The sequence below is a fragment of the Callithrix jacchus genome, chromosome 5, assembly GCF_049354715.1.
Source record: "Callithrix jacchus isolate 240 chromosome 5, calJac240_pri, whole genome shotgun sequence".
In the NCBI taxonomy this organism is placed as follows: Eukaryota; Metazoa; Chordata; class Mammalia; order Primates; family Cebidae; genus Callithrix; species Callithrix jacchus.
In genome coordinates, this window is record NC_133506.1 from 93,717,805 (window position 1) to 93,744,095 (window position 26,291).

General features: G+C 40.8%; 2 protein-coding genes across 18 annotated transcripts in view; both read right to left on the reverse strand.

The window, feature by feature from the left end:
* The window catches only part of TRIM37 (tripartite motif containing 37), a 127,237-nt gene extending 112,901 nt beyond the window's left edge, over nt 1-14,336 (reverse strand). For all 13 annotated transcript variants that reach the window (XM_078373663.1, XM_078373662.1, XM_078373661.1 and 10 more), the window contains exons 1-3: nt 13,915-14,336; nt 11,306-11,407; nt 397-437 (exon numbers count right to left, since the gene is read on the reverse strand). In XM_078373663.1, the coding sequence (XP_078229789.1) occupies nt 397-437; nt 11,306-11,407; nt 13,915-13,935 (164 nt within the window). In that variant the 5' untranslated portion in view covers nt 13,936-14,336. The remainder of the gene's footprint in view (nt 1-396; nt 438-11,305; nt 11,408-13,914) is intronic.
* Nucleotides 14,337-17,905: 3,569 nt separating this feature from the next.
* SKA2 (spindle and kinetochore associated complex subunit 2) overlaps nt 17,906-26,291 on the reverse strand; it is a 36,988-nt gene continuing 28,602 nt past the window's right edge. Inside the window, exons 3-5 of one of the 5 annotated variants that reach the window (XR_620105.5) lie at nt 24,768-24,944; nt 19,581-19,801; nt 17,906-18,028 (exon numbers count right to left, since the gene is read on the reverse strand). Coding sequence is in view for 2 of the 5 variants with exons in the window: in XM_002748165.7 (XP_002748211.1) it covers nt 19,733-19,801; nt 24,768-24,944 (246 nt within the window). In the remaining 3 variants the exon portion in view is untranslated. Of the gene's footprint in view, nt 19,802-24,747; nt 24,945-26,291 lie in introns of all 5 variants that reach the window. The other 4 variants (XR_004743318.3, XR_013535691.1, XM_002748165.7 and 1 more) reach the window with 4 other exon arrangements.

The following is a 26,291-nucleotide window of genomic DNA, read 5'->3' on the forward strand; positions in this document are numbered from 1 at the left end:
TAGGTGTGAGCCACCATGCCCAGCCAAACTATCTGGATTTTTAAAATCAGAAACATTAAAAATTTTTTGCTTAATTATAAAAGGTAAGTTATGACTTATCTAGATTATTTTAGCCAGAAACATTAAAAATGTGTTGCTTAATTATAAAAGGTAAGTTAAAAAGTTATACAATAATTTTCTATGAGAGGCAGGGTACAACATAGTAAACATAATTCTAAGTCACGTGAATTAGTCCCCGCATTTCTTTTTCTAGTCAGATTGCTTAATTCTACTCAACTATCTTCACAAAGAAGAGAAACATGGCAGATTGCAGGAAAACTGCCTTTATGAATCCTAAGGCACATTCTGACTCTTGCTATTTTCCAAATTCAAGAATAATCATAGCAAAACACTTACCGGCAATGAGGACATTGAGCTCTCTGCTCTGTCAGCCAGCGCTAAGGGAGCAAAAGAATTAGATTTTGATTAGAAAACACCATTACACTCTCTCTCTCTCTCTCTCTCTCTCTCTGTGTGTGTGTGTGTGTGTGTATAAAATACAAACCTAATGAGTTTATCTCTCTACAGTGCTTAAATTAATTTTAGAGATTAAAATAATAGGCAATCTACTGTCTCTCTCATACTGTCAACTGATAGGGACAACTTTCTGAGGGACAGAACTCAACCCAAAATAGCTGTTAAAAGGCTATTCGCACACAGGAAAAGGAATGATTCCAGGACTAACTGATTCTCACAGAGAACCTGTATATAATCTTATTATTCTCTTATAATAATGACACTGTCACCGTCACACCCAAAAATAAACCACAGTGATGGTTTATTTCTACCTAAATGTACTTTTAAATTTATTTTTTGAAAAGTAAGCTAATATGGCAGGGCGTGGTGGCTCACACCTGTAATCCCAACACTTTGGGAGGCCAAGGTGGGTGGATCACCTGAGGTCAGCCTGGCCAAAATGGCAAAACCCCGTCTCTACTAAAAATATAAAAATCAGCCGGGCATGGTGACAGGTGCCTGAAATGCCAGCTACTCGGTAAGCTGAGGCAAGAGAATCGCTTGAACACGGGAGGCAGAGGTTGCAGTGAGCCAGGATTGTGCCACCATACTACAGCCTGGGGGCTGGGCGTAGTGGCTCACTCCTGTAATCCAAGCACTTTGAAGGCTAAGGCAGGCGGATCACCTGAGGTTGGGAGTTCAAGACCAGCCTGACCAACATGGTGAAACTCTGTCTTTAAAAAAAAAACATCAACTTTGTAACAGAAAACAATCTCTCTAAGAAACATTAATTACAGCAATCATTAAAAATCTTAGACCATGGGTTCATGATTAATTAAATACTATTTTCAACACCTAATCCTGCATTTGAAACTAATTAAAAATATAACTATTTATTAAATTCCTTCTATTTCTTCAGAATATAATCAGAGATATCACTACTGACATGTAATGTGTATCCTCATTCATAATGCTATGTGAAAAATTTCAATGCATATTTATTGTTCTGGGAGTTTAAGACATTTACTAGAGAAATTGTGCTGGGGAAATCCTCAACAAATCCTAGTAAAATAAATTCAACAGAATATTTAAAAGATTATATACTGTGGCCCAGTGGGATTTATTTCTAGCATACAAAGATGGTTCAACATACAAAAATCATTCAATGTAATACACATTTAATGAAATAAAGACAAAAAAAATCCCACCATGTTCATCTCAATTGATGCAGAAAAGGCATCTGACAAAACCCAATATCCTTTCATGATAAAAATACTCAATGTATGTAAATAGAAAAATAGAAGGGAACTTCCTCAACTTGATATAGGCCATATATAAAAACTCATAAAAATCATAGTCAACAATTCAAAGGCTAAAAACTCTTCCCCTTAAGATCAGGAAAAAGAAAAAGATGCCAGCAGCTTTTACCATTTCTATTCAACATAATGCAGGTACTAAAAAGTCTAGCCAGAGTACTTAGGCAAGATAAAGAAATAAAAAGTATTCTAATTAAAAAAGAAGTGAAATTATCTTTTTGCAGATGATATGATCATATCTGTAAAAATCCCTAAAGATTCCACAAAATATTGTTAAAGTTAATAGATGTGGCAGTTACAGGATACAAAATAAACACACAAAAAACGCTGGCATTTCTATAAGCTTGCAATGAACAATCAAAAAAGAAAATGAAGAAAATAACACATTTGCAACAGCATCAAAAAGAATAAAATACTCAGGGAAAAAAACAAACCAAGAAATTGAAAGACACACATGGAGGCTCAGTGTGGTGGATCCTGCCTATAATCCCAGCATTGGGAGGCCAAGGCAGGAGCTGCTTGAACCCAGAAGGCGGAAGCTGCAGTGAGAAATGACTGCATCACTGCACACCAGCCTGGGTGACAGTGAGATCCTTTCTCAAAAAACTAAAAAAGACTTATACATGAAAAACTACAATATACTGCTGAAAGAAGTTAAAGAAGTCCTAAATAAATGGAAAGACACCTGTGTTCGTGAATCATAAGACTTTTTTTTTTTTTTTTTTTTGAGACGGAGTTTTGCTCATTACCCAGGCTGGAGGGCAAGGCGCGATCTCGGCTCACTGCAACCTCCACCTCCTGGGTTCAAGCAATTCTCCCGTCTCAGCCTCCTGAGTAGCTGGGATTACAGGCACGCACCACCATGCCCTGCTAATTTTTTGTATTTTTAGTAGAGATGGGGTTTCACCATGTTGACCAGGATAGTCTCGATCTCTCGACCTCGTGATCCACCCACCTCGGTCTCCCAAAGTGCTGGGATTACAGGCTTGAGCCACCGCGCCCAACCTGGATCATAAGACTTAATATTGTTAAGACAACAATACTACTCAAAGGCATGTACAGAATCTATGTAATCCTATTAAAACTCCAACAGTACTTTTTATTTGGTAGAAAGTACATTGAAAATTCATATGGAATCTCAAAGGATGCCAAATAGCCAAAAGTATCTTGAAAAAGAAAAACAAAGTTGGAGGACTCAACACTTTCCAATTTCAAAACTTACTATAAAGATACAGTAATCAGCCAGGAGCAGTGGCTGAGGCCTGTAATCCCAGCACTTTGGGAGTCCGAGGTGGACAGATCATGAGGTTAAGAGATTGAGACCATCCTGGCCAACATGGCGAAACTCTGTCTCAACTAAAAGTACAAAAATTAGTGGGGCATGGTGGTGCATGCCTGTAATCCCAGTTACTCGGGAGGCTGAGGCAGGAGAATTGCTTGAACCCAGGAGGCAGAGGTTGCAGTGAACTGAGACCATGCCACTGCACTCCAGCCTGGCAACAGAGCAAGACTCTGTGTCAATTTAAAAAAGAAAAAAGATACAGTAATCAAAACAATGTGGTACTACCATGAGGACAGAAATAGAGACTAATAGAACAGAACGGAGAGGTAGAAATAAATATTTTATGATTCCATTTATACGAAGTACTTAGTACAGTCAAACGTAAAGACAGAAGGTATTGGTTAACGGGCTGGAGGGAAGAGAGTAATGAGAATTAAGTTTAACAGGTACAGAGTTTCAGTTTGGGATGATGAAAAAGTACTAAAGATGGATAGTGGTGATGGCTGCACAACAATGTGAATGTACTTAATGCTACTAAACTACACTTAAAAAGACAGTTAAAATCATAAATTTGGCCAAGTAGCTCATATCTGTAAACCTAGCACTTGGGAGGCGTAGACAGTCAGATTGCTTGAGCCCAGAAATTTGAGACCAGCTTGGACAACAAAGTAAAACTCTATCTCAACAAAAAAAAATTTTTAAACTAGGCTGCAGCGCAATGGCTCACACCTGTAATCCCAGCACTTTGGGAGGCCAAGGCAGGCGGATAACCTGAGGTCGGGAGTTCAAGACCAGTCTGACCAACATGGAAAAACCCCATCTCTACTAAAAATGCCAAAATTAGCCAGGCATGGTGCACATGCCTGTAATCCCAGCTATTCAGGAGGCTGAGACAGGAGAATCTCTTGAACCCGGGAGGCAGAGGTTGCAATGAGCCAAGATCACATCATTGTACTCCAGCCTGGGCAACAAGAGCAAAATTCCGTCTCAAAAAAATAACAAAATAAAAAACAGCCAGGCATGATGGCGCAAACTTGTGGTCCCAGCTGCTCAAGAGTCTAAAGCAGGGCAATTGCTTGAGCCCCCGAGATAGAGGCTGCAGTGAGCCGTGATTGTATTGCTGCACTCTGGCATGGGCAACAGAGTGAGACCTTGTCTCATTAAAAGAAAAACAAGCAAATTTTACATTATGTATATTTTGCTGCAATTAAAAAAAAAAAATTAAACAAAATACCGTATGACCCAGCAATTTCACTCCTAGATATACATTCAATAGAAATGAAAGCAGAAACTTAAACAGATAATTGTTAACTATTGAACTATTAACATCCAAGCCAGGCGTGGTGGCTCACGCCTGTAATCTAAGCACTTTGGAGGCCAAGGTGGGCGAATCACCTGAGGTCAGGAGTTCAAGACCAGCCTGACCAACATGGTGAAACACTGTCTTTAAAAAAAAAAAAAAAAAAAAAATCCAAAAGGTGAAAACAACCCAAGTGTCCATCAAGAGATATAAAAATGTATAAACAAAAGGTGGTATAGTCATGTGTCACATAAAGATGTTTTGGTAAACAATGGACCACATATACTACAGTAGTCTCGTAAGATTAGAATGAAGCTGCCCTACATGGGTATACCATCTTTAATATACCATTTCTGTTTACTTATGTTTATTTTTTTTGAGACAAAGTCTCACTGTCACCCAGGCTGGAGTGTAATGGCAGGATCTCAGCTCACTGCAACCTCCACCTCCCAGGTTCAAGCGATTTTCCTGCCTCAGCCTCCTCAGTAGCTGGGATTACAAGCCCATGCCACCATGCCTGGCTAATTTTTTATATTTTTGGTAGAGACGGGGTTTCACATGTTGGCGAGGCTGGTCTCGAGCTCTTGACCTCAAGTGATCTGCCAGCTGTTGCCTCCCAAAGTACTGGGATTACAGGCATAAGCCACCGCACCTGGCCTATTTATGTTTAGATACACAAATACTTACCACTGTGCTATAATTACCCACAATATTCAGTATATGCTGTACAGGTTTGTAGCCCAGGATAGGCCATTCCACCTAGCCACGGTGCATAGGAGGCTATATGATCCAGGTTTCTGTCAATATACACTATGATATTCAAACAACAAAAATGCCTAACAAACATTTTTCAGAACACATCCCCGTTGCAATGCATAACTATATACATACAATGGAAAGTTATTCAATGATAAAAAGGAAGGAAGCTCTGATACCAGATACACGGATGAACCCTGAAAATCTTATGCTGGCCAGGCATGGTGGCTTACACCTGTAAACCCAATACTTTGGAAAGCAGAGGCGTGTGGCTCACTTGAGTCCAGGAAATCAGACCAGTCTGGATGACATGGCAAAACCCCATCTTTACAGAAAATACAAAAGTCAGCCAAACATCGTGGCATGCCTGTAGTCACAGCTACTCAGGAGGCTGAAGTGAGAGGATCACTTGAGCCTAGGAGGTGGAGGTTGCAGTGAGCAGAGATTGTGCCACTGCCCCTTCCACCTGGGCAACAGAGCAACACCCTGTCTCAAAAAAAAAAAAAAAAATTACGGTAAGTGAAATAAGCCAAACACAAAAGACAAATATTGCATGGTTCCACTTACATGAAATATCTAAAATAGGCAAATTCATGGAAACAAAAAGTAGATCAAAGATTACCACGAACTAGGGGAAGGAGAAAATGGAGAGTTATAACTTAATGGGTACAGACTTTATGTTTGGGGTAATGAAAAGTTTTGGAAATGGTGATACGGTTGTACAACATTATGAATGTAAAGACACTGAACTGTACACTTAAACATGGGTAAGATGGAAAATTTTATTATATTTATTTTAGCACAAAAGGACAGGGCACTGAACAGACCCCTTTCCAAAGACAACATATGGATGGCAAATAACTCCTGGAAAAGATGCTAACATCATTACTCAACAGAGAAATGCTAACTAAAACAAGGAGATAACTCTGAGAATGGCTATAAACCCCTGAGAATGGGTAAAATTCACAAAATTGAAGATACCAAGTGTTAGAATTAAAGTGGCGCAATTGGAACTCTCATACACTGGTGCTGAGAATGTAAATTATATAAGTATTTTCCTTTTTTTTTTTTTTTTTTTTTTTGAGATGGAGTTTTGCTCTTGTTGCCCAGGCTGGAGTGCAATGGCGTGATCTCGGCTCACCACAACCTCCGCCTCCCAGATTCAAGCAATTCTCCTGCCTCACCCCCTTGAGTAGCTAAGATTAGAGGCATGCGCCACCACACCAGCTAATTTTGTATTTTTAGTAGAGATGGGTTTCTCCATGTTGGTCAAGCTGGTATTCAACTCCTGATCTCAGGTGATCCGCCCACCTCAGCCTCCCAATCCTTTCTTTTTTCTTTAACCTTCATCTCTTTCCTCCCTTCCCTCTTTTGGAGTCTCCAGTGTCCAGCATTTCTCTCTTTATGTACATGTATCCTCACTGTTTAGCTCCCACATACAAGTATTTTAGAAAACAGCTGGGCAATCTGTCAAAATGTTAAACACACAACTACCACATAATCCCTATCCATTCCTTACCTATTTAGCCAAAAGAAAAGAAACCTTCTTATATACAAATGTTTGCAGCAATTTTCATTGCAATAGCAAAAACTGTAAGCATGCCATATGCCTGTCAATAGATGAATGCATAAACAAATTGTGGCACATACATGCAATGGAATACCACTCAGCAATTAAAGGAATACTACTGATACGTACAGTATTTTTGCTGAGTGAAAAAAAGTCAGATCCATAAAAGTACATATTATATGATTTTCATTTGTGTAAAATTCCAGAACACGCAAACTTATCAATTTTTTTCTCTTTTCCATTCCTCTTATCTCTGAAGCAAACTTATCTATCATGACAGAAAGTAGATCAGTAGTTGCCTGAGAAGACAAGTAGAGAGAGGAATTACCAAGAGACACAAGAAAACTTTTGGGGGTGACAGATACATTCACTAACTTGGCTACAATTATAGTCTCACAAGAGCATATATATGTCAAAACTGTACACTTGGCCAGGTGCGGTGACTGACACCTGTAATCCCAGCACTTTGGGAGGCTGAGGCGGGTGGATCACCTGAGGTCAGGAGTTTGAGACCAGTCTGACCAACATGGTGAAACCCTGTCTCTACTAAAAATACAAAATTAGCCAGGCATGGTGTTGCATGCCTGTAATCCCAGCTACTTGGAATGCTGAGGCAGAAAAATCACTTGAACCTGGGAGTTGGAGGTTGCAGTAAGCCGAGATTGCGTCATTGCACTCCAGGTTGGGCAACAAGAGCAAAACTCCGTCTCAAAAAACAAAACAAAACAAAAAACTGTACACTTTAAATATGTGTAGTTTATTGTATGTCAATTATACCTAATTAAAAAAATGACTGGCTTGAAAATAAGTAGGCAGGCAATTAGTATGTGCTGAATGAATTAACAAATGATCAGTGCATTCAGGAACCAAGACAGCCCTAGAAAGAAAGGTCAGAACCAAATCTGGACAGTCTAAACACAAGGCTAACATTCTTGGACTTCATCCTTTATGTAATAAATTTCTGAGGCTTCTTAGAAGAAAAAAGTGACATCAGTGAAAAACATTAATACAGTAGCAGGACAGAAATTGGACTGGAGAAAAGGAAACACTCAAACCTTAGAGATCAGATATAAAGTAATTATAATAATCTAAGCATGTGGAAACCAGTATACCTCTCTATTAGGATGGTAAAGATAAAAATAGAAAGGTAAGACAAATATAAGTGACACTGGGAAATAATAACTAACTGTACTTAAAAATCATTGGTATAGGCTAGGCATTGTGGCTCATGCCTGTAATCCCATCACTTTGGGAGGTCAAGGTGGGTGGATCTGTTGAGGTCAGGAGTTCGAGACCAGCCTGGGTAACACAGTGAAACCGCATCTCGACAAAAAAGAAAAAAATAATACAAAAATTAGCTGGGCATGGTGGAATGCACCTGTACTCCCAGCTACTCGAGAGGCTGAGGCAGGAGAATAGCTAGAACTTAGGAGACAGAGGTGGCAGTGACCTGAGAACACACCACTGCACTTTAGCCTGGGCAACAGAACGAGACTCCAACTCAAAAAAAATTAAAAATTAAAAATTCATTGATATAAAGTTTCCAGTTTGAGTGATTGGCAGAATAGAATTAAAAAAATGAACTTTGGCCGGGTGCAGTGGCTCAAGCCTGTTAATCCCAGCACTTTGGGAAGCCGAGGTGGGTGGATCACGAGGTCAAGAGATCGAGACCATCCTGGTCAACATGGTGAAACCCCGTCTCTACTAAAAATACAAAAAATTAGCTGGGCATGGTGGCGTGTGCCTGTAATCCCAGCTACTCAGGAGGCTGAGGCACAGAATTGCCTGAACCCAGGAGGCAGAGGTTGCGGTGAGCCGAAATTGCGCCATTGCACTCCAGCCTGGGTAATAAGAGTGAAACTCCGTCTCAAAAAAAAAAAAAAATGAACTTAGAGTTGGTTTGAGAAGATGATATGAACAGATCTTGAACAAAGTTCGAGATGCTAGAAGGACAACAAGATAAGACATCCAAAAATCTGTGCTGAAGGAACAAATTTAGGAGCAGATCAAGATGATATATAAATATCTATGTATAAATACACATCGATGTATAAATATACATCGAGATGATAGCTAAAGCTGCTAAGTAAATCAAATTTCCCAAAGTAGATGAATATTCCCAGAAACCTCAGAAGAGAGAACAGCAACAAGATCTTAAGAAATTAAGAAATAAATGCATGGGGCAGGAGGAAGAAGATGTAATAATGAAAAAATACAGAATCAATGAGGCCTACAACCAGAGACCATAAGCATATGGGACCTTCATCAAAAGAAATAAGCCCAGTTCAACCATTGTAGAAGACAGTGTGGCTATTCCTCAGGACCTAGAAATAGAAATTCCATTTGATTTAGCAATTCCATTACTGGGTACATATCCAAAGGATTATAAATTGTTGTATTATAAAGACACATGCACATATATGTTCATTGCAGCACTGTTTACAATAGCAAAGACTTGGAACCAACCCAAATGTCCATCGATGATGGACGGGACAAGGAAAATGTGGTACATATACACCATGGAATACTATGCAGCCATAAAAAACTATGAGTTCGCGTCCTTTGTAGGGACATGGATGAATCTGGAAACCATCATTCTCAGCAAACTGATACAAGAACAGAAAATCAAACACCACATGTTCTCACTCACAGGCAGGTGTTGAACATGAGAACACATGGACACAGGGAGGGAAGCAACACACACTGGGGTCTGTTGCGGGGGGACTAAGGTAGGGAAAGCAGGAGGAGGGAGGTTGGGGAGGAATGCCAGATATAGGTGACGGGGGGGATGGAGGCAGCAAACCACATTGCCATGTATGTACCTATGCAACAGTCCTGCATGATCTGCACATGTACCCCAGAATCTAAAGTACAATTTAAAAAATATATATACATATAAATATATATATATATATATAAAATAAAAAAGAAATAAGCCCAGATCCAGACTCTACCACTTAATTAACTATAGTGATGGAGGCCAATTACTTCATTTCTCTATCATCAGTTTCACTGTTTATAAAACATAGATAAGTGTTAATGTGTATTAGTAGCTTTAACAACTAAAATAACACCTTACAAGTAGATACAGTATTTTATAACTTCTGAATTACTTTTTAATTTATCTAATTTAGTGCCATAACCACCCTGTGAAGCAAATCTTGTCTGAATTCTACAGTTGAGGAAACAAGGCTAAGAAAGATTGGAGCTCTTAATTTTAGGAGTATGAGAACATCATATTTAACTTGGTCTTCTGCACATGGTACAGTGATAAAGAAAAGGCTATAGAGGCAGTCTTATTGGGTTCAAATCCAGTACCACCAATTATGATTTGTGTGACTAGAAAAAAATTATTTAAGTGCTACAGATACTACTCTTGACAAAGGCATATTTAACTTCCTTAGGCAAGAATAAGGGAACAGATTTTTTTTTTTTTTTTGAGATGGAGTTGCACTGTTGTCAGGCTGGATGCAGTGGCCTGATCTCAGCTGACTGCAACCTCTGCCTTCCAGGTACAAGCAATTCTTCTGTCTCAGCCTCCTGAGTAGCTGGGACTACAGGTCATGCCACCAAGCCCAGCTAATTTTTGTATTTTTAGTAGCAACAGGGCTTTACCATATATGTCAGGCTGGTCTCAAACTCCTGACCTCAGGTGATCCACCCACCTCAGCCTCCCAAAGTGTTGGGATTATAGGCATGAGCCATTGCGCCCAGCCAAAACAGAAAGTTTGAGGTGAAGAGCATGTGACCTCTGATTTTCTCAAGAAAAGAAATAAATAATCGAAGAGGAATGTGAACAGAGCAGTTTTCAACTGTGCTCTGTAGATGTGGTAGTGGACTCTGCCACGTACAACCAAAATCTTGGAGCTCCTCATAATGGTTTGAGTTCACCTACATTCAAGTTTTGTTGTTGTTGTGGTTGTTGTTTTTTCAGACAGAGTCTCCTCTGTTGCCCAGGCTGGAGCACAGTGGCATGACCTCAGCTCACTGTAACCTCTGCCTTCTCTGCGTTCAAGTGATTTTCCTGCCTCAGTCTCCTGAGTAGCTGGCATTACAAGCGCACGCCACCACGCCAGGTTAAATTTTGTATTTTTAGTAGACACACGGGTTCACCATGTTGGTCAGGCTGGTCTCGAACTTCTGACCTCATGATCCACCCACCTCGGCCTCCCAAAGTGCTGGGATTACAGGTGTGAGCCACCTAGCCCAGCCAACATTCAAGTTTTAAAGCCACTAGATTATATTCATCTCTGCGGTGTCTTGTAACTAGGATTATCCACTTTTTCTCTATCTTACTCATCAAACACATAAAACTAGTCCTCTTCTGAGCCCCACAACACTTTTTTAGTGCCTCTTTATGATACCACCCATTCTTCAACATAAACATTCTAAACTCCATTCCCTATTAGATTTAAGCTCCTTCAAGGCAGGCAATTTGTCATTTATCTTAGTGTTCCTCAATCCCAGGCACAATGCAAGCAAGCACTTTAAGGCAAAAAATGTAAAATAAAAAGATAAAGAAAATGGTTAATCCTTACAATATATACTATATATACTAACCATATGTAAAAAGAAACACAACTTACCCTAATACAGCTGAAACAACACAGCTTGGAGCAATGAGGACACAGGCGTGCATCCCGCAATTTCTCCATACAAATGAAACATCGGAAAACCTCAGCAATGCTCTGAAAACAGTGAAAGATGAAAGGTCCACCAGATTAGGCTACTGAATCGAGTGTAAAAGGCAAGCTAAAAACAATTCACTTGGCATTTACATTTATTTTGGGTTGATAATATCTCAATTTTAATTATATTACATATCAGGATTTGACTGGTCAAGGTCCAGAGTATCTCAAAATATCTGGAAAATATACTCTCATTTTTTTAAGCTTCGTGATATTTCTATTCTAAGGAAAACATGAAATGCAAACACAGACTTATGCACAAAAACTTTTAATGAAGCAGTAATTATAATGGCAAGAATCTAGATACAGCCCAAATATTAAGTAAATTACATATAGATTACAGTCACTAGAAAGTTTTTCATTTAATGACACGAAAATATGCATATAATGTACAACAGCAAGAAAAAAGGGCTGGGTGTGGTGGCTCACACCTGTAATCCCAGCACTTTGGGAGGCTGAAGTGGGTGGACCACTTGAGGTCAGGAGTTCAAGAACAGCCTGGCCAACAGGGTGAAACCCTGCCTCTACTCAAAATACAAAAATTAACTAATTTGAGCTACTTGTAAGGCTGAGGCAGGAGGAGCACATGAACCTAGGAGGCAGAGGTTGCAGTGAGCTGAAATCATGCTGCTACACTCCAGCCTGGGTGACAGAGCAAGACTGTCTCAAAAAAAAAAAAAAGGGCAGACTATATGACTGAATACACAACATGAACTTTTTTTTTTTTAATTATACTTTAAATTCTGGGGTACTTGTGCAGAACTTGCAGGATTGTTGCATAGGTACACACATGCCATGGTGGTTTGCTGCCTCCATCCCCCTTACCAATCACCTACATCAGGCATTTCTCCCAATGTTATCCCTCCCTAACCTCCCCCGACATCCCTCACCTAGTCCCCCACCCAACAAACCCCAGTGTGTGACATTCTCCCTGTGTCCAACATGAACGTTTATCTGCAATTTCTCCAAAAGGTATAAACTGATTTTATAATTTAGAGGAAAAAGAAGATTAAAAAGACAGCCTCTGAGCAAAAGTGTGTTAAAAACAAACAAAACAAAAAACACAACAACAAAAAACACTTAATCCTAATGGCAGTTTAATGTGACCCAGAGAAAAATGAATTCAGAATCCAGAAATCTGAATTGCTGCCCTGATGTTACAACCAACTAGTTACTTATTTGAACCTGAGATACCGACCCAATTGATGGTAGTTCAATGAGATCCTGGAAACAACAACAAAAGTATGTAAATAGAAAAAACAGTATTATCTTTGCAAGCCTGTTTAATCAAGTTAGGAAGTAACTGAAAAGTTTCTAACAAGAAAAAAGATATAATTAAATTCATTGTTATTGTAAACTCCTAAAACCAAGATAAGTTTACAAAACCTTTATAATACTTTACATGAGGAATTAAGGAGAAAATTATTCATGAACCTAATTTTTTTTTTTTTTGAGACGGAGCATCACTCTGTCGCCTGGAGTACAGTGGCGCAATCTGAGCTCACTGCAACCTCCACCTCCCGGGTTGAAGCGATTCTCCTGCCTCAGCCTCCCGAGTAGCTGGGACTACAGGCGCACACCACCACATCCGGCTAAATTTTGTATTTTTAGAAGATGGGGTTTCACCATTGTTGGCCAGGATGGTCTCGATATCTTGACCTCGTGATCCACCCGCCTCGCCTCCCAAAGTGCTGGAATTACCGGCGTGAGCCACTGCACCTGGCTAATGAATCTAATCTTGACTCTGCAGGGCCAGAAAGCACCTGGGAGATGCAGACTCTGTAATCTCCAACCGGGTGGATAAGACTACTGAATGATTAGTTTCAAGTGGAATATCCATAACATAGTTACCCTATACTAAAAAGCAAGTATTTCCTATTTCAGTACCTGAAAGGTTCAAAATTTGACAATGACTATATAATTATGTCCAATAAACAATCTTTTAAAATATATTCCTACCCTTTACTTACATATCCCAACTACTTTAACTCACAGCTTACAAGAATCTGTTATAAAAAGAAGAGTTTGTTCTGGAAACTACACATGAGAAAGTATTACGTGCTGATTCAATCTACGAAGAGCAGAAGCATGCAAAATGTGCCACTGAGAGGTAAAGATTATCCAACTGGAAAGAGATTTAGAGCAGATCAAGAACTCGCAAGGATTGGTGATGAGTTCATCACCAAGGGTACGTCCATCTGATGAATCTGCAGTTTTGCTCCTAACAGGCTGTAGTTTGCAAATACCCAGTGGGAATAAGTACCTGTGCCAAGACATCCTTGAAAACTCCAGAATATGCACCACCTGACTATGGAACAGTGACCCCAGGACACCTGGAGGGCTGCAAAATGAGCACGGCGTCCTTGGTACTGGGCCAGCCCTCTCCACAGCCGCAGGGGCGGGGTAGGGAGTGCCCTACTGGAGGGAAGACACGGGCACCGCTCCCCGAATACAGACCGCTCATCGAGTGGGGGTGGGGACTAACCACCACCCTCACAACCCCTCACCTCCACGCTCTGTTCATCCATTGCCTCCGGCTCTCTGCGGGGCCGTCGGCGACCCGCGGACTCCGTAGTTTGACCTCTTAGGCGCCGGCCCGAGGTCGCCAGATCAAATCACCGAGAAAAGCAAGGCGCCCACGTCAGGGGGTTCCGACAACCGCCCCACCTTCGCGCCCCATCGCTTCAGGTCCGGCGCCGACTACCCCCATTTCGCCATTTTTACCCGTGCGCCCACCCCGGGGCGCAGAGGTAGGGCGAGCGGCGGCCGCAGATCTTTCCTCCCGGCTGAGCCGCCGGCCAGCAGCCGCGAGGGAACCTCGGCCCACGTGACGCGGCCGCGCGCGTCTGGAATCGCTGGAGTTGGGCGAAGAAGGCACCGCAGAGAATTAGCAAACACCAACGGTAACCAGGGCAGCTGGGGGTGCGCCGGCGAGGGAAGGCGCGAAGCGCATGCGCTCAGGACGCTGCGGGAGGGGAGGAGCGGGGAAGGTTCGCGTAGTTCCCGCGTTGCAGAACGCACACGAGACTTGGCGGTTAGCTTCCTCCGCGTTGCGTGCCTCAGGTCCCAGCCGGCGCCGGTGGCCCGAGCGCGGGGCTCCGCTACGCCACGCCCACCTCGGCGGAGGGCGGGGCCTCACGGCTCTCAAAATTGCGCGCGGAAGACCGAGCTAGGTATTCCAACTCTGAGATTCTAGGTTGGAGCCCGGGCTGTCCGCATTTTCACCCACCACTGTGTGATTCAGCCGCAGGTGGTCTGTGACCCCGACTTTTGAGAAACCCTGGTGCAGAGGGTTCGAAGTTAGTGGTTCTCTGTCGAATAAAGAGTCTAAGATTTGTAGGATTTGCGTTCCACCTACCAAGGCAAATGAAATTAGAAAGCTCCAGACTGTGAAGCCTGGAGAGGTGTCATTTCTCATTTCGGTGGTGACAGGACGGGACCACACACTGTGAAGGCTTCATTCCCACATCCCACCCTTTATTCTTGCCGCCTTAGTTATCGCTGTGGGACTCCTGAAAGGGCAAAGGGTATCAGCGGTATTCTTTTTCCCATAAATAGGATCTGTCTTCTACAATTTCCTGCCAGAAGAAATACGTAAAGTCTGCAAAAATTGAAAAGGTGCCTGAGTCAAAGAGGGCACATCAAATTCATACTTTGAATTTAATTTTCGTGTATTTATTGCAAACAAATAATTATACTTAACCGACCTAGAGTGCTCAGGTAGAGACTCATCAATAATTTAGAAATAAGTTCTTGAATATCAGGCATTTAGGCTTATAGGTGGTGGGCAGCAACAATCTTCTTTTTAACTACTTGAGTCATGAACAAGATTAAAATTTAGAGATTAATCTGAGGGCCGGGCACTGTGGCTAACGCCTGTAATCCCAGCATTTTGAGAGGCCGAGGCGGGCAGATCGCCTAAGGTCGGGAGTTGGAGACCAGCCTGACCAACGTGGAGAAACAAAATAGAAAATTAGCCGGGCGTGATGGCGCATGCCTGTAATCCCAGCTACTCCGGAGGCTGAGGCAGGAGAATTGATTGAACTCGGGAGGTGGAGGTTGCGGTGAGCCAACCTGGGCAACAAGAGCGAAACTCCGTCTCAAAAAAAAAGATTACTGTGAGACTGAAAAATGCTTTGAGTAAGAACTTTTTGTGATCTTTGAAGTACATGGAGGTGATGGTTGCATAACGCTATTTTTACTAAAATGCCCTCAGTTGTGCATTTTATTCACTTATTTTGAGACGGAGTCTCGCTCTGTCACCAGGTGGAGTTCACTGGCACGATCTGGGCTCACTGCAATCCCCGCCTCCTGGGTTCAAGCGATTCTCCTGCCTCAGCCTCCCGAGTAGCTGGGACTACAGGTGCGCACCACCACGCCCAGCTAATTTTTGCCTTTTTAGTAGAGACAGTTGTTCACCATGTTGGCCAGGATGGTCTTGATCTCTTGATCTTGCAAACCGCCCACCTCAGCCTCTCAAAGTGCTGGGATTACAGGCCTGTGCCACCGCGCCCGCCAGCTGTACGTTTTAAAATGGTTGATGGTTAATTTTGTTATTAGAATTTTACTTAAAAGAATTATTTATAGAATGCAGTGCTGTACTTGGGATTCAGAGTAATGAGAAATGGGCCTTGCTCTCAAGGAGCAGTATAGAAGACAAGACAAATTGCAATACCTGTATGATAAACAGTAAAATAGATTATTGTATGTTTGCAGAAGAACCCAAAAATGTTGAAGGATTTATTGCACTAGTTCATAATAGTGAACAATTAGAAACCTGTACAACTGATTAAAGGCCGCTGGTTGCAAGCAAAAAGGATAACCTGAGCAAAATAATTTAGTTGGCAAAATGCTAAGCTCACATTCTTTGCCAAGCCCTGGGGTTTGGGAGCCAATTGTCTGCTCCATCAGAATCCCTTAAAAGCTGACCTTGCTGCCCTCCCCGCAAGAAAAATCTTCTAACTTGATATGATATCCTTAAACAACTTGCCATTATACAAGTTACTTGTTATATTATTTGTACAACTTGCTGTTATAGAGCTTAAATGTCTATCAATAAGGAACTGATAAAAATGATGATATATCAGCTGGGTGCAGTGGCTCATACCTGTAATCCCAGCACTTTGGGAGGCGGATCATCTGAGGTTGAGAGTTCAAGACCACTCTGACTAACATGGAGAAACCCAATCTCTACTAAAAATACAAAAAATTATCCAGGGATGGTGGTGTATGCCTATAATCCCAACTACTTGGAGGCTGAGGCAGGAGAATCACTTGAACTCAGGAGATGGAGGTTATGGTAGCCAAGATGGTGCCATTGCATGCACTCCAGCCTTGACAACAGAGCCAGATACTGTCTCAAAAAAAAAAAAAAAAGTAAGGTATATCCCTATAGTGGATTACATCTGTTATAAAAATAAGGGTAGATGTGTGACATAACAAAAAGATATTAGAATTGAAGAGCGGGCACAGTGATTCATGTATCCCAGCACTATGGGAAGCTGAGGCTAGCAGATCTCTTGATTCCAGGAGTTGGAGGCCAACCTGGACAACATGATGAAACCCAGTCTCTACAAAATATACAAAAATTAGCTAGGGTTGGTAGCATGTACCTGTGGTCCCAGAAGCTACTTGGGAGGCTAAGGCCAGAGGATTGCTTGAGCCCTGGAGGCTGCAGTGAGCCATGATAGCACCACTGCACTCTAGCCTGGGTGACAGAGTGAGAACCTGTCTCAAATAAAACAATGAAATGAAAAAAAAAAAAAAACCTCTAAGTACAGCGCCAGTATAAGGTACACTGTCAAGTACTTTGGTTGAAAAAAAATTGTTTAATTTATATACATGTAGAAATGCCTGAAGAAATTGCTTGCAGATTACCTCGAGAATTGACATGTCTGTGTTTTTTAAATTCTTTTTTTTTTTTTTTTGAGACGGAGTTTTGCTCTTGTTACCCAGGCTGGAGTGCAATGGCACGATCTCTGCTCATCGCAACCTCCGCCTCCGGGGTTCAGGCAATTCTCCTGCCTCAGCCTCCCGAGTAGCTGGGACTACAGGCACGAGCCACCACGCCCAGCTAATTTTTTGTATTTTTAGTAGAGACGGGGTTTCACCATGTTGACCAGGATGGTCTTGATCTTTGACCTCGTGATCCACCCACCTTGACCTCCCAAGTTTTTTAAATTCTTAAACATGTATTATCTATAACTTAAGACATAAAAAACACTATAGTCACATAGGAGAAAACAATTATAATCCAGATAAGAAACAAAAGATCTGGCTGGGCACTGTGGCTCATGCCTGTAATCCCAGCTCTTAGGGAGGCAGAGGTGGGAGGATAGCTTGAGCCCAGGAGTTCGAGACCTGCCTGGGCAATATAGCAAGACCATGTTCTCCACAAAAACAAACAAACAAACAACAAAAAGACAAAAAAAAAAAAAGAAACAAAAGATCTAAATTAAGAAGGCATGAAGATTGTGTGGAGGTTGTATACTATGATCATTTCAGAGACAGAATTGCAGGTTTTATTGACTAAAAAGATAAAGAGATGCAAATTATACAGGTTTTAATTCCAGGTAACAGAATATCCAGGCTATTAACAATAAAATCATCCTCAGGATTCATCTGGAAAAGAAATAAGAAAAAGAAAGAAATAAAAAAAATAAAATCAGTAAGTATTCTGGACATGTTCAATTTCAATATTCAGGTAGGGGATTTTACTGGAAATATGGATCTAGAGCTAATGGAAGAAGTTAAATTTAGAAGTCATTCACAAAGAGGCTTGAGAAACATGACAATGTATTGAGAAGTGCATAGAAAATAATGTTAAGGGGGCTATGCATAGTGAATAACATTTGGAAGATAACTGAAGGAAATCACAGAAGAAAAATAGTACAATCTAATTTTTCTCCCTAACTGAAAGCAAAACCACTTAATACTATTGTAATAAGTATTGTGACCTCTTCATGATACCATGTTTTCAATCCCAACAATCATCCTTACATCCCAAAGCCATCTCATGACAAGAGCTTTCTAAATACTAATTGCCTGAACACTGAAGAAAATTAATATGATACTAAGGTGTAACTTATTATCTTGTCCTTCCAAACATCCTGACACTCAGAAGTTAAGTGATCTGCACAGAGTCATAGCTAGAATTTAAAACATGCTACTTACATCTCAGGTATGACTCCGAAGCCCAATCTTCACTACAAAACTGCAATATCTGCTTCCCCTCTTCTCCACTTAGCATAGTTTCAGCATCTCTCAGAACATTAACAGTAATAATTTATTGGCAACTTGACCTCTTATTGTATACATACAACATAATTTATTTTCCCATTTACCTAGTACTAGCCAAATATGCCATTATGCATGTATACTGCCATTATGAACAAACTTGTGATTAACATCTTTGTATCAAGATCTGCCTCTACTTTGAACAGTTTCCTCATTGCCATTACTTATTTTTAAATAAACAGGGAAATTGACACATACACATAACACACCCAAAACTGGCAAGTAGCAGATAAGTGCTCTTATAATTTCAGTTTCTTAGCTTTCATGTAGAATGAACAATTACAGTAACAAAGGCTGAAAGAAAACAAAGGTATTATTGAAATACAACAGGGACAGTCTAAAGCAACATGAAAAAGCAAGTTCATGTTGCTCAACCTTAACAGGCAAGGGAAATAGGGGAAAAAAAATACACAAAAGTGGCTATCACAGAAAAGCCAGCTTATTACTTTAGGTTTTGTGGGAGACTACAGGTCACATAAAAGCAGTCTCAACAATAATGTGACCACATATGCAATCAACATTTACAAAATGAAATTAGATATAATGTATAATACAAATATTTTTGCCTATATTTTAATTTCCGAAGCATGGAATTCACATATAGAATGACTGAAATGTACATAAACATTCTTTTATGATAGACTAGAACATCTACATTATCATGACTTAGAAAAAGAAAACAGATGCAAAATGGTGTTGAGACTTTCTTGCCTGCAAATACAAGACTCAGTGTGTGTGTGTGTGTGTGTGTGTGTGCGTGCGCGCGCGTGCACGCGTGCATAGGCTCGTATGCACATATATGTAAATCCTTTTATTCTCATTTGGTCCTTTTGGCTGAACTTTATTCATATATTATTTGCCCTTCTTCTTTTAGTACCTCTCATGAAAGGCATCATTGTTCAGTCACTGAAGCCAAGCCTCCTTCACCAGCCCCCAACCTCTAGTCATCAAGTGTTAACAAGACATCTTCCTAAATTTATCTGGAATTGAGCTCTTCTCTGTTAGAGTTTCCTTTCCAGGTCCATTTCTTCATAAATCTGGCATGTGAGATTTTAATTGGTCTGCCACAGTTTTCTCTTCATCAGTCAATGGTGACAGCTAGAAAATAAACAATAAAATCTTTATTTCGAAAATCTTCAAAGACTATTAAATCAGTTTACTTAACTTCTGCATTGTCACACTAATAAATGTTTCCATAAGCTTATACTTTGTATGTAATCACAGATTTAGAAAGACAAGGGAAAAAACAGATATTTGGCTATTTATATACAGGTCCTATGATATTTGAGCTTCTAAAGAACTTGCAATTAAGTTGAAGAAACAAGACCAAGAAATCAAACAATTTAAGGATTATAGCAGAACCAAAGAAGTCATGTTTGGATGTCATATTCTTTTTTTTTTTTTAATTGCATTTTAGGTTTTGGGGTGGATGCCATATTCTAAAAGTATGGTTGGCTGGGTGCGGTGGCTCATGCCTGTAATCCCAGCACTTTCGGAGGCCAAGGCAGGAGGATCATGAGGTCAAGAGATGGAGACCATCCTGGCCAACATGGTGAAACCTGTAAAAATGCAAAATTAGCTGGGTGTGGTGGTGGATGCCTGTCATCCCAGCTATTAGGGAGGCTGAGGAGGAAAATCGCTTGAACCTGGGAGGTGGAGGCTGCAGTGAGCTGTGATTACACCACTGCACTCAAGCCTGGTGACAGCCTGGTGACAGAGCAAGACTCCATGTCAAAAAAAAAAAAAGAACAAAAGAAAAAAGAGGCCAGGCACGGTGGTTCACACCTGTAATCCTAACACTTTGGGAGGCCAAGGCAGGAATATCACCTGAGGTCAGGAGTTCAAGACCACTCTGGCCAAGATGATAAAACCCTATCTGTACTAAAAATACAAAAATTAGCTGAGCATGGTAGTGGGTGCCTGTAATCCCAGCTACTTGGGAGGCTGAGGCAGGAGAATCGCTTGAACCCAGGAGGTGGAGGCTGCACTGAGCCGAGATTGCACCACTGCACTCTAGCCTGGGCGACAGAGCAAGACTCCATCTCAAAAAATTAAGAAAGAGGCTGGGTGCAGTGGCCCACACCTGTAATCTCAGCACTTTGGGAGGCCAACGCAGGTGGATCACCTGAGGTCAGGAGTTTGACCAGCCTGACCAACATGGTGAAACTTCATCTCTACTAAAAATACAAAAAATTAGCTGGGCATGGTGGCAGGTGCCTGTAATCCTACTTGGGAGGCTGAGGCAGGAGAATTGCTTGAACCTGGGAGGTGGAGGTTGCAGTGAGCCGAGATTACACCATTATCCTCCAGCCTGGGTGACAAGAGCAAAACTCTGTCTCAAAAAAAAAAAAGAAAAGAAAAGAAAAAGAAGGCTGGGTGCGGTGGCTCACACCTGTAATCCCAGCACTTTCGGAGGTCAAGTCAGGCAGCTCACCTGAGGTCCAGCCTGACCAACATGGAGAAACTCTGTTTCTACTAAAAATGCAAAATTAGCCAGGCTTCGTAGCACATGCCTATAATCCCAGCTACTTGGGAAGCTGAGGCAGGAGAATCACTTGAACCCAGGAGGCAGGGGTTGCAGTGAGCCAAGATTGTGCCATTGCACTCCAGCCTGGTCAACAAGAGTGAAACTCTGTCTCAAAAAAAAAGAAAAGAAAAAAAATATCATTGCACAATAACTTCAGAAACAGCTTATTCAGCAGCTTAACAATGTAAGGACTCAGTTTTTTGCATCTCACAGCCCTAATATCCTGGATGCCTTTACCCTCAAGCTGACAGCAAATGGCTTTAACAGTGCTAGGTCGCACAACTCTACACAATGTCCAGAAGAAAAAAAAACCTTCTCTTCTCACTGTTCTCTCAGCAGTGAGGAGTCTTCCTAGTTACCTACTTCTAGACTTTCCTTCCTCACATGTAATTTGGGTTACAAACCCATTCCTGAACCACTGTTAGTTAGAACAGAAAGTCTATTGCCCATGCCAATCAGATGCACTCCGAGAGCTGAGGATGGGGCCAGCTTCATCTCAGGCATGACACATATCTCAAGAAAGTCAGTATAGTCATGTGTCACTTAATGACAGGAATATGCTCTGACAGGAACATCACAGATGGTACTTACACAATCAGAGATGGTATATATATATATATATATATATACATACATACATACATACCTAGGCTATATGGTTTAGCCTACTGCTCCTGGACTACAAATCTCGACAGCATGTTACTGTACTAAATACTGTAGGCAATGGTAACACAATAGTTTTTGTTGTTTTTTTTTTTGAGACAGAGTCTCACTCTGTCGCCAGGCACCAGGCTGGAGTGCAGTGGCACGATCTTGATTCACTGCAATCTCCACCTCCTGAGTTCAAGCAATTCTCCTGCCTCAGCCTCCCGAGTAGCTGGGACTAGAGGCGCGCACCACCATGCCCATCCTGACCAACATGGTGAAACCCCATCTCTACTAAAAAAACAAACAAACAAAAAAAACCAATAGTATTTTTATATCTAAACATCTGAACAACATAGATACAGTAAAAAATATAGTATTATAACCTGGGACTACATATCGTCATATATGCGATCCACCGTTGACCAAAACGTTATTATGCATTCCATGTCTATACTCTGGTAGGCAGGAAAGAAGAACAGATGCTGAGAAAGAAAAACAGCCAACAGCATCCACCAAAAGCAGATAGCAACAAAAGAAGGGAGGCTGAAGGGAAGTTGTTAGAGACTTTCACAGAGCACCAACAAACAGGCTGGCTGAAACAAAGTGTTATATGAGGAATTAATAGGAGGTACAACCTGAAGAATCAAGTAGTTACAAATCTACCAACTATATAGGTCATCTCTAGAGAGACTGCCAAATCTAGAACACCCCAGACCTACAGAATCAGAATCTCTAGGGCAGCGCTGTCCAGTAAAACTTTCCATGAGGCTGGAAATATTCTATATTGGCACTGTCCAATGAGTAGGTAAAGAACTTAATGTTCACTTTTATTTAACTACCTGAAATTTAAATTTCCTTTTTTTCTTTCTTTTTTTATTTTTATTTTTTTGAGACGGAGTTTCACTCTTGTGCCCAGCTGGAGTGCAATGGTGTGATCTTGGCTCACTGCAACCTCCGCTTCCTGGGTTCAAGAGATTCTCCTCCCTCAGTCTCCCTGTAGCTGGTCCTACAGGCACCCACCACTGCAACCAGCTAATTCTTTGTATTTTTTTAGTAGAGATGGGGGTTTCACCATGTTGGCCATAGTGGTCTCGAACTACTGACCTCAGGTGATCCACCCACCTCAGCCTCCCAAAATACAGGCATGAGCAACTGTACCCAGCCTAAATTTAAATTTATATAGCCACATTAGTTTATGTAAATAAGACAGCCAAGCTCTAGAAGAGTCACAAAACGTATATAATTCTGATATGCAGTTGGTTCCACTGATCAAACCAACATTTGCCCAACATATTCACAAGGACAAAATGAAAAACAATCACGTCTTACTACAATCCAAACAGTTACAGGATTTCCTTCTTCTATCTCAAAAAAAGGAAATGTTATTCTGACAAGACTTGGTTTTTTCATTTTCTTTTTGTTTTAGAGACAGGGTCTCATTCTGTCAGCTAGGCTGAAGTACAGTGGTGTGGTCATAGCTCACTGCAGCCTCTAACTCCTGGGCTCAAGCAATCATCCCACCTCAGCGTCCCAAGTAGCTGCGACTACAGTTGCACACCACCACACCCAGCTGTAAGACTTGTTTGTTCTCAATGAATCCATGTTGCTCCTTGTTATCGCTACAAAAGCATTCAGACCATCTGTTTAATAAATTCTCAAAGACTTTTTCCAGAAATTAAGGTCAAGTTAACCAGTCTAAAGTTTGTAGAAATATTCCTTCTTTATCACACGTATTTTGGAAGATCATGGAACACCACATATTCTACTTTTAATGCCTTTTTAATCTTCTATTTATTGTTATATTTGTTTTGGGGGTTTGTTTGTTTTGCTATTTTTTGTTTGGATGTAAGTTTAGTCCCTTTTTTCTTTTGATGAGATCACCTTTATAATTGAGCATATTTAAACCTCAGTGTCGGCCAAGCACAGTGGCTCATGCCTGTAATCCCGGCACTTTGAGAGGCCAAGACAGGTGGATCACTTGAGGTCAGGCGTTCTAGACCAACATAGTGAAACCCCATCTCTACAAAGAATACAAAAAAAATTAGCTGTGCATAGTGGCACGTGCCTGCAGTCCCAGCTACTCAGGAGGCCAAGGCCGGAGAATTGCTTGAACCCAGGAGGTGAAGGTACATATATAAAGAATGTGTGATTTGAGACTATTTATAAAAGCTTATCATATACATAATTTTTTTGCATTTAATTTACTAGCATGTGACACCACCCTTACTGTTTTAAATTCTATCTCTACGTTACCTCTATTCCTGTTTAATTGCCCTTCCTTCCTCTACCATTGATCTCCTTGTGATATAACAGATACATCTAAGGTATCATTTTATAGTTCTAACCAAATATTATTCTATTTTTTCCCCTCCATTTGCAATATAAAGAATTCTTGATCAAACTGACCTGGGTAATTACCTTTCTGATTTACTTTAGCTACAAGCCCATAATTCGAAGTATCTTAAGGTGAAATTTAGTGCAGAGTTGGCAAATTCTACATATGCAGCTTATGGCAGTTAGCACTATTTTCTGCCATGCCCAGACACAGCTCCTTAATACAGATTCTAAGCAACCATTTTCTAGACATCTCAGTCTCACTACCACTTACAGGAACCAGCTAAGCTGCTAAATTTAATAAGTATTACCAAGTTTTCTGCCATGGTTACATAATCTAAGACAGCACACTTCTTTATTAACCATGTCAAGTCCAAATGCTTATTTTAAAATAAATGGAAATAAGAGCTATTATATTTCAGGGTATCAAGAAAATCTTTTAATAGTTCAAACTGACTGCCGAGTTTCAAAATTTAAGTTACAGCATGTTTATTTTTCAAAACAACACTCAGAGCTAAAAGTATACAAATCTAACCTGTCAATTGAAAGCATTACCTCCAGGGCTGTTTGCTTTTGTAGGTTTTGTATCACATTCATAGTCTTATTCACAGTTGCACAAATGCGGTTCTTAGTCTCTTTCTGCTCAACAGCAACTGGTTTAAAGCGTGCATATAAAGTTTGATATCGAGACTTTATCGCTGACAATTCCTTTAAGAGTGTAACTGGATTTTTCTATGTCAGGAAAAAAGTTAGCATGCATTAAATTATGGAAATGAAAGATTAAGCTTCTTTTTAGGAATTAAAATAATGTACATACAATACATTCTACCATCCATTTAATTGAACACTGTTGAGTAGTTAATTATGCAGCCACGTGACATCAGAAGGGAGGTGGAGAAAAGTATAAGACCTAGATCCTATTCTCAAGGAATTTATAGCCTAGGTACAGAAATAACCCACCAAAAGAATCAGCAATATTAAACAGAAAATAAGGTTACCTTAGATATATAACATTTGATGCATAGTCCACAATAATTAATTATACAATATTTCTAAAATATAATTCTAAATGCTATTCAGAAGAAGATAAAAGACACTATTTGGACTTGTTCTTAAAGAATAAGACAACTTGAAACTACTTATAAAATACTTTTTTTGTGAGACTGAATTTCGCTCTTGTTGCCCAGGCTGGAGTGCAATGGTGCAATTTCACAATCTCGGCTCACTGAAACCTCCGCCTCCTGGGTTCAAGCGATTCTCCTGCCTTAGCCTCCTGAGTAGCTGGGATTACAGGTGCCCACCATCACACCCGGTTAATCTTGTATTTTTAGTAGAGGCCAGATTTCTCCATGGTGGTCAGACTGGTCTTGAACTCCCGACTTCAGGTGATCCACCTGCCTCAGCCTCCCAAGGTGCTGGGATTACAGGCGTGAGCTATCATGCTACCAAGCGCCCAGCTCTTTTTTGTTGAGATGGAGTCTTGTTCTGTCACTCAGGCTGGAGTGCAATGGTGTGATCTTGCCTCACTGCAACCTTCACCTCCTGGATTCAAGCAATTCTCCTGTCTCAGCCTCCTATAATCCCAGAGTAGATGGGATTATAGGCACATGCCACCACGCCCAGCTAATTTTTGTATTTTTAGCAGAGATGGGGTCTCCACACATTGGCCATGCTGGTCTTATACTCCTGACCTCAGATGATCCGCCTGCCTCAGCTCCCCAAAGTGCTAGGATTATAGCCATGTGCCACCAGGCCTGGCCCACAATTTCTTTTTTTTAAACTGAGAATGTAAAATACTTTAGATGCCTTAGAAAACAGTTTGGCATTGATCCTGACTGTGACAAAAAAAAAATTAAAAGTAGAAAAAAATAGAAAACAGTTTGACAGTTCCTCAGAATATTAAACATGAGTTACAATATGGCCAGGAATTCTACTCCAAGGTATATAACCAAGAGAAAGGAAAACATGTGTCCACACAAAAACTTCTAAATGTATGTACATAGCAGCATTATTCATAGCAACCAAAAGATGAAAACAACACAAATAACCACCAACTGATGACTGGATAAGAAAATGGAG